This window comes from Ornithorhynchus anatinus, chromosome X1 (genome assembly GCF_004115215.2).
Source record: "Ornithorhynchus anatinus isolate Pmale09 chromosome X1, mOrnAna1.pri.v4, whole genome shotgun sequence".
Classification (NCBI taxonomy): Eukaryota; Metazoa; Chordata; class Mammalia; order Monotremata; family Ornithorhynchidae; genus Ornithorhynchus; species Ornithorhynchus anatinus.
Genome location: NC_041749.1, coordinates 26,620,461 through 26,629,215, shown reverse-complemented (window position 1 = coordinate 26,629,215; position 8,755 = coordinate 26,620,461). Strand labels below are relative to the sequence as shown.

The window sequence follows — 8,755 nt, the reverse complement described above, 5'->3', positions numbered from 1 at the left end:
ACCTAAGGTTTAGGATTTAAAAGAATAGAGATTAGGCAAAGAAATGAACAAGGAGTCTAAATCATGTTTGTAGCAGAGGAGAGGGAAAAGGCTTGTAAAAGTTCTTTCATAAAGGATGAAAATATGAGTGACCATTAGAAGTTGATAAAAATTAATTCATTCCTTTGATTCCAATTACAACCATAAGCAAAAAATGACCCACCGCCTTAATTAAATGGCAAATCTGGAGTCCTTGAGATACATGCAAATGGATTTATGTGAAAATCTGGTCTGATTCCCATCTGACTTTTAGGGTACCTCTCGAAGATAGAGGAGGAGATTGTTGTAAAACAACTGGCTGTGACCCTTTCATCTGACCCACCCCTAATATCCCTGGACAGATATTCTTCATCATATAAGAAAGAGTATGTGACATCAGGGAGGCAGCACTGAAAGCGATTCAATTATCTAATGTAGTCTATTGTTGATGCCTTGATTTCCCAAGTTAGCACTTACATTTGTCTTTATGTTCCTGTATTTTCATTATTTTTTCATTTGTTTGGTAATTTCTCAATGTAGTTATACCCAGAAGGACAATTACCAGGGTAGTCATTTACAGTGAAACAAGCTGTTTCCTAATGCAAGTAAATCCATCATGTTCCCCTTGTTTGGTGATGCTTTGGCTTTCTATTTACACTTCCATGCCTGTTCCCCATAGGGTTCCCATCAAGCAGTATTTCCACATACTGGTATGTATTCAGAGGGATCCTTTATGTGGCAACATGTTCACAAATACTAATGCCTTGTGGTGGGGGAAATGCTTGTCTAAATCTGGATCAAGGAAATAGAAACCTAAGTCTCAAGAGTCTGACTCTGCACATCAATCACTTCTTAAATTTCTGTACTCTTGAGAAATTGCGTTTTTTTTCCAGGCATAGGAAACCTTGAACAACAAAATGTATGACCTTGGCAATAGCGTTTCCCTAATACTACCAGGAATTAGTTTTCTGTGACTTTTGCAGTCAATGATATTCAGAAAAATTATTATGGTACTAAAGTGCTTACTATGTGCCAAGCCCTGTCCTAGCACTGGGCTAGACACAAGTTCATCAGGTTCGACCCAATCCCTATACAACCTTGGGCTCGCAGACTAAGTATGAGAGAGTAGGATTCAATCCCCATCTTGCAGATGAGGTAACTGAGGCACAGAGAAGTGAAGTGACTGCAGACATGTGGGAGAACTGGGATTAGAACACAGTCCCGTCTCTCAGGTCCATGCTCTTTCCACTAGGACAAGCTGCTTCTCAATGACGATCTGGTGCAGTTTCAAATCCTCATTGTTAAAGAACTACAAACTCCCGAATAATTCATTTACTAGCTGTCCTTTGTAGCAAAGAACAGGAACCTGTCCTGTGACGTTTTAGCAGCTGGAGGCCAAGTATCATTGTACTCTATTAACCCAGAAAGCCTCACTGGGAAGAAATGCTCATCTCATTTGAAAATTTTTTTTATGATAGAAACATTGTGAGCATCGAATGTGTAAGGAAAACACATTATCGATAAAGCTTCAAAGACAAAAAAACTATCAAAGCAAATCCCTTTTTCTTTGAAAAAGACCTCATTCTGTGGAGCAGTTTCTTGGGGAATTTGATGAGCCTGTCAGCCAGTATAGTTAGGCCACAGAAGTGTTGCAACAAGTTTCCATTAAAACCTGTTGCTTTCCTTGAGTGTAAATAAATGACTGGGCCTAATGGGATAATTAAAAGTGTGATGTTTTGAGTATGCTAGCTAATGTAGTTCAAAAGATTCATGCTAATTGTGCAGTTATAAACTTAACATTTCACTGGTTATCACGGCACAATTGCTCTCATAAAAATCAATGGAAGTAATGTCTTCCTAACCCAATGAAACTCCATAAAAGTTATTTTATGGTTCTTTATTCATGTTTTTTAGATCAAGAATTACACACTAGCCAACATTATTATATATTTACATGCGGAAACTGGCTGCAATAAGTTTAAATTCAAGAAAATATCTCTTATGTGCTACTCATTTACAATCATCATTTTTACCCCCTCGTTTATCCCAGAGGTTAGCAGTCCTTTTGAGAAATACATGAAAATCTGATGCAATGATATCCACTAGTATTTTGCATTTTCTAGCCATTGGAAAATGTGCATTATGTGCATATAAGAAAGGCTACAAGGTAATTAGTAAGGCTGATGATTACTACATTGTGAAGTAAATAGTACCAAGTAAAAAAGAGACAAATCAGAACTGTGCAGAGACAGTACTAACAGAACCATTTAAACACCCATGCGGAGAAAAAAAAGATTAAATCATTCAAATCAGATGTAGCTTTGTAGAATTAATCAAAAAATGATGAATCTTTTTAACTCAACCCATTGAACTAACCTTAAAAAATACAAGCAGATGAAACTGTTAATGCCAATAACAGTGCAAACATACAGAGATGAATATTAAATCAGAATAGATGACCACGTGAGTGGAAAACCACAATTCATTTGGGGGAAAAACAGAAATATAAACGTTTCCCATCACACTTTTTGTCATGAAAAAATTGTTATGAAAAACTTTGTTATGAAAAAACGATTAAAATTTTGCATATATCTGCAATTGATCTATTTCAATTTATCAATCGCGAATTAATATTTAAAAATTTTCCTATTTTTTTTTACAAAGTAGAATAGGGCAGTCTTTTGATTGGCATTCCATTTGCTCCTAAAATTTGAAAGAAAGTTCCTAGTGCATTTTAAAAAGCTTTACCTTTGGTGTTAAGCAGTGACTTGTTAGTTTTCCCTTTTTAACAATTCTGGTGTCTTTGGCTTGGGGGGGAACTATATAATCTAAGGACAGTAATAAAGTGTCATCCTTTAAAAATGCTTTAAATCTACTAGTACATACTGTTTACAGCTGATTTCTGTGGCAGGCATGAAAAACAATCTTTTTCTTTAGTGAAATCAATACAAGCCTAGGTTTCTCTGAGTATCAGCAAGTGTTGAATTAAAATCCTGCTTCACGAACTCTCTGCCACACAAGAGTCTGAAGGCTCAGACCGAAGACTCCTTCTGGTTTCCTGCAAGCTGATGTGGCTGTAATATCTTAGACCGCTGAACTGAGTATTTTCACACTACGGCATTTCCCATGGATTTTTATAACAAATTGAAACTCTATTATCTGGAACTCCAAACCATTTATGCAAAAGGGTGTTTAAATTTCTCTGCTAGAGCACAGCAATTATTGTACTTAGTAAAAAGAAAATCACTAAACAATTACTGTATCTACTGACTGCTCATTTACAGCTTATTGAATTATTTACATGATTTTAGGACACATTGACCTAAACCATAAAGAGAATCAGCATTTTGCCTTACCATAAAATACAAATTAGAAGTTAAAAATGTTTAAGAAATTTGATAATATTTACACGCTCAGCTGAAATTATGATTGCTCACAATATATGTTCTATATACATACAGCAAAATGGTATGGTCATTACTACTGTTAGAGTATTTTACCCTGGCAAAACCACCATTTGTTTTCCAGAAAAGTTTAAGATTTTAATTTTCTCTTGGTATCCTTAAGACTGTTTTTTATTTTCTTAATTACTAGTGGACAGTATGTTTCAAAATAAAATGGGAAAAAATAGGTAAGCAATGAGAGGACTAATCTAATTTTCAGATGCTAAGAGGTACAGTACTATCATAGTGTCAGACTGTGCAATCTTTTTTATTAAGAACTGTATGCACTGGTTTGCTGATATAGAAATGCCCAGTTACCCTGTATAGTTAGTTATTTTAATATATTGATTTCTTTTTTTTCAAAGTAAAAATATTATACACTGTTTTAATGAGAGAAACAAAATTTATTAGCTTATTCCTTTTCCTATTTAACATAGGTATGTGTGTATACGTTTATATTGATACATCTATACACACATATGCACATGGATACGTTGTTTAGATCTTCAGCTTACTTTTCAGTTTAGTACTGTGTTAATTAAAGGACTGGAACCCAGGTAGATATAGAAATTTATATTTCAATGCAAATTTGGCCTAAAAGAAAGAGGATTCATTTTCCAGTTATAGATTCACCCTCACTCTCTCTATTCATTGTGCTTTTGTACTGGACAGATTTTGTGTTCTTTGTACTAGGATGCTAAATCTCTTGGAAATGTTCCTAAATACATTTTTCACTTAGAGCTACTTTTAAAGGAATGAGAAGAAAATGGTCTAAATGACACTGCTGGAATCTTTTCTCAGTTATTAAACTGCAGTAGAAACATAACATTCCTTATGTGAATACAGAAATGTGGCATGAATTTTCAATTCTGAAAATGCATATCATACTTACTAGCAGTCATATACAATGTTTATTTACAGATTGAGATCATAGATTTCATTAAAACTGTGCCATTATAGTCAGAATTTGCCCATGAATTTCACAAAGATGAAAAACACCTTAATTGCTGGCTGTTTGGCTTTTGTATAGTTAAAACAAAATATATTCTAATAGTACTGATAGTAACATGTCATTATTACCTCAGACAGAACTTTTTGCAAGTCATCAAACTTAAACTTCAGAAATAAGCATGAATAGCTTTGCAATTGATTATTTGTTTAGGTCCAGGGTAAATGCACATTCGAAATGTTGCATTTCTATTCAGTTCAAACTGAAAAAACATTTCAAGAGAAAGCCCAAACCTACCTACCCTGAGCAGGATGAGTTAGTTTGCTGTCAAGTGAGGCATTCACATGCCACTAAACCTTTCTTGGGCTTCAGGTTTTCTATTCACTGACTCTTGATTTCTCTCTTTCTCAGTGTTTTAACTCCTCTATGAGCAAAAGGGTAATGACCCATACGCAGGAACCCTATATCTCACCTAACTTTTTTCCTGATCCTCCCATCATCTCACCTGGCATCAGGCATTTGATTATTGCACCTAAAGAACGGCAATATCAAGCATTAGGTATGGCTTGTAAGCTGGTATAAGAAAACAATCCAACTTCAGAGTTCCGGGATCTAGAATCACCTGGTTAGAATTCAGTACATTTCTGTTCTTCTGAGTCATGGGATTGGAATATGAGGATGCATTCCACCTTACTTATTCAAATTTGACTTCCATGCCACAGGTAAAGGAAAGGATATTTGTGAGAGGAAATTGCTTAAGGATATCATGGGGAATGCCAAGAATGCTCTTCATCTGGAAATGGTAGCTCTTAAAAAAATAGTTAGCCTTCAGATGGATTTTTCACAGAGGTATAAAAGTGTCTGCATGCACTATCCACAAATAAAAATTCTGTCCCCTCAGGCATGGACCCAAATGTTCCCTACTTATTGCTCACATTCAAAACTCTGATGTGAGAATGAAGAACCACTACTCCCACCAGTTATCAAGAAAAAAAAATAATTCCCGACCAAAATTGTGGATATAGTGCCCTATTACAAATCACATTCCATTCTGAAGCTTCAGGAAATGAAAAATGGAAGAGAATCAATGCAAAATAAACACAGGCAGGCACTGGCATACTGACCCTCTTCTTCTAAATGATTTTGTTTTCTCTGTTTTTTGTAAAAACAGAAATGCTACTTTGTAGAAATAAAGAGAAATATTTGAAATCACTTGAAGAAAGCACTGCAAAATCAATTTTAAAGGAAGATATTGGTGCTCACATTTGTTCTATATTAAATGACAAAATGAGGTCCCCTAGGTGAAACAGCCGGTGTTTCAAACACAGTCATGAAATTTAGAGGTAGAATTATTACAATGCAACATGGCCGTGGCTGGTAACTATTTTCTCCTCAGTGACAGAATAGAAAGTCCCAGGAAATGCATCATTTGCCAATTTTCATTTTCCCTTGAATAGACAGTACCCCCACCCCACACCATGAGTGTTGCCTTTTTTCCTTAATATCTTATTCCCTATATACACATCTTCATATTCTTCACAGGAACAGTTCTCTAAAGGTAAATTAGAATTTAATTAAATATATGGAACAACAACTTGCTGAATTTAAAAATAGTCAATTTATGAACGAAATGCTTGACTTTGTCTGTGTTCTAAGAAGGTAATCAGGCCTTCAGAAGCAGAACAGACTGAAGAGAATAGTTAATCTCTTAAAGCAATGAAAAAAACCCTTCCCTTTGAAAACCCCCTACTAAACGCAGTAAATAAATGTATTCAGTAAATATGCAACATGGCTACTATTGCCTAAAAAAAATAGTTTATAAACTTTTCTGCTGCCAATATACGACACTGGTGACATTCCAAAATGGAATTCTTGAACAAATATCATAGGAGCCAAATAAATCCCATAATTTTACTGGTATTACAGATTGCTTGGGTCAGCTCTCTGATCTCAGGTTTACCATTCAAGCCTTCAAACTTGGAAGCAAATCCCATTCAGCCTGCCACTCTACACTGCATCCAATATATATACAGGCCCGATGCTACACGGGCCCTATCAGAGATACGAATGATTTGATTTATTACAATAGCTTTTTTGGATTTCCCTCTCTATTCTTGTTAGGTCAATCCCTGCTTTACCTGAAAGTACAGGGTGAAGACTCTCAGATATCTACATAGCCTCTCATAAGCAATATAGCCTGGACAGTTATCTCAACAACGCAGATCCCTCTCAAAACTGAAGCTCCACAATTTCCTGTATAGCCAGGTATGGGGTAAAATAGTTACAATGCTGTGCAAAACATTTGCCAATAAAAGAAAAGGCTAATATTGGTTGCTTTCTTTTCTCTTATTCTTATTTGTTGTGACAGGAGCATCTCATGCAAAATGCATTTGGTTCTGCCTCTAGGAAGAAGCAGGAATTACCACAATGGACAGGAATCATTGGACCATCGATATCATCATCACTGCAGCAGATGATAGGCACTGACGAATTTCCAGTTCCCACTTTTTAAATGTACCGTGAATATGTTTCATAAGCATGATAGCATCTTAACATATTTTCTTCCTTTGGAAATTAGATGTGTGTTGACCGGATGCGCCGTTTCATAAGAAATTGACTCAAAATGCTAGAAAACTCCAGAAGACTGTCTCCCATATCATTCCCTTTCACGCAGGGTGAGCACGTTTTAAGAAGATCAAACTAAATTGATTGTCAGAACCTAATTTTGCCTCTGAATATCAAATGCACTTGTCATTTTACTGGGAAATTGCACATATTGTAATTTAAGGAAGTGTATACTGTGTAGCTTGAGTAACCCAAATGGTATAAAATAGACCGTAGAGTGGGCCAGCAACTAAGGTGTTTTAAAATCATTTTTGTCCTGAATGTAATTTTTCTAAGTCCCACTTTTGGCTGTACAACCGATTTGAAGAGCAATCCAGTCCTTGCCTTCTGTGTGACTCCAGGATTTAGTTCACATAGTAAAGCCAATAGACAATATTGAAGAAGGAAAAAACAACAGGAAAGAATATGCGGGACCATCGATCTATGGCATTTACATCAGTCAAGTCAGGGATAGTGATTTTCAGCTGGGAGGCACGTCTCCGTAGCCGGCTTTTCTTTTGTGCCACGTGTCGCTCCAGGGCATTCCGGCCAAAGCTGTGCCGGGGCAAGCCAGGCTTTCGGTACTGGATACTTGACGTGTCGTAGGCCAACATGGTGCTCCTTGGATCCCCGAGTCCCATCACAGCCTCGGAGGTGGCCATTTCATTTTTGATCTCGAGCGTGCTCAACAAGATATTTTCATGGGGGTCCATCTGAAAGAAATAGGGAGTTGGTTGGTCTTAATGCAGAGAACAACTAATGCTTGGGAAATAAGGGCACTCGAGTCATTCATTGAACTTTAAAAAACAACAATGTTAATATGAAGCTTCTTTTAATGTAGGTAATGGAAAAAATAAAAATGGATGATCTGCCCGCAAATAATTCACTTGACTTCATCCTGGCAGTTATCAGGGTGTTTAGCAATCATTATATCCACTAGTCTCATTATCTGAAATTTGGGACAGGGAGAAACTGATGTGTACTCTCCTCGTAGGTTAGGATCAGGTCTTCCAACTTTATTGTACTGAACTCTCCCAAAGACTTAGTCCCAGTGTTCTGCACCCAGTAAACACTCAATAAATACCATTGGTTGCCTGATTGACCACCAACTTGCAGAATGGCCACCTAAAGGAGTGAAGGAAGGTGGACAATCCTAAATCCTAATTCAAAGACAAGTGCTAAATCATGGGATACTTTTCCTTAGCTTTCCTTCCTATCTGGAACTAATCTGACCCACAGGCACTGACCTTTCTCTCAATCATTTTTTGGAACAAATGCTTCTGAAAGTGCCATCACCTGCAGGTCAGGTCACAAACACCAACCAAGGTTTCTATTTAAATGTGTTCTTTTGAACACCAATTTGCATTCCTAGAGACAGGACATACTAACACAATTAAGACTGTCAGCCTCTAATTGCTGAAGCCTAACTGGGTGAGGGGTGTTCAACAGAAAATAATATTTTGTTTCTGGCCTGGAGATCACTTTAGAAGCACAGATGTGTAGACAGCGAGTGGCAATCAGTATGGGAAGGAATGATATGCTCCTCTTTGATGTGATCCTTTGCCATAAAGTATTGGCAATCCTGAGATCGGGCAACTGAATCATCCTCATCTGAAGCAGAGTATTTGGGTGACTCAAAAAGCCCAGTTGGATTCAGACAAGATCATGCAAGGCTCCCCATTTTGGGCTATAATCCAACCAATTTACAAATGACATGTGCTGGCTTTCCTTTTTTTTATGG

General features: G+C 36.7%; 1 protein-coding gene across 3 annotated transcripts in view; it reads right to left on the bottom strand.

Annotated features, from left to right (window-relative positions):
* Nucleotides 1-1,900: 1,900 nt before the first annotated feature.
* The window catches only part of GABRB2 (gamma-aminobutyric acid type A receptor subunit beta2), a 194,120-nt gene continuing 187,265 nt past the window's right edge, over nt 1,901-8,755 (bottom strand). For 2 of the 3 annotated variants that reach the window (XM_029049639.2, NM_001168262.2), the window contains exon 10: nt 7,380-7,727. In XM_029049639.2, coding sequence (XP_028905472.1) covers nt 7,380-7,727 — 348 coding nt within the window. Of the gene's footprint in view, nt 7,728-8,755 lie in introns of all 3 variants that reach the window. The other variant, XM_029049638.2, reaches the window with a different exon arrangement.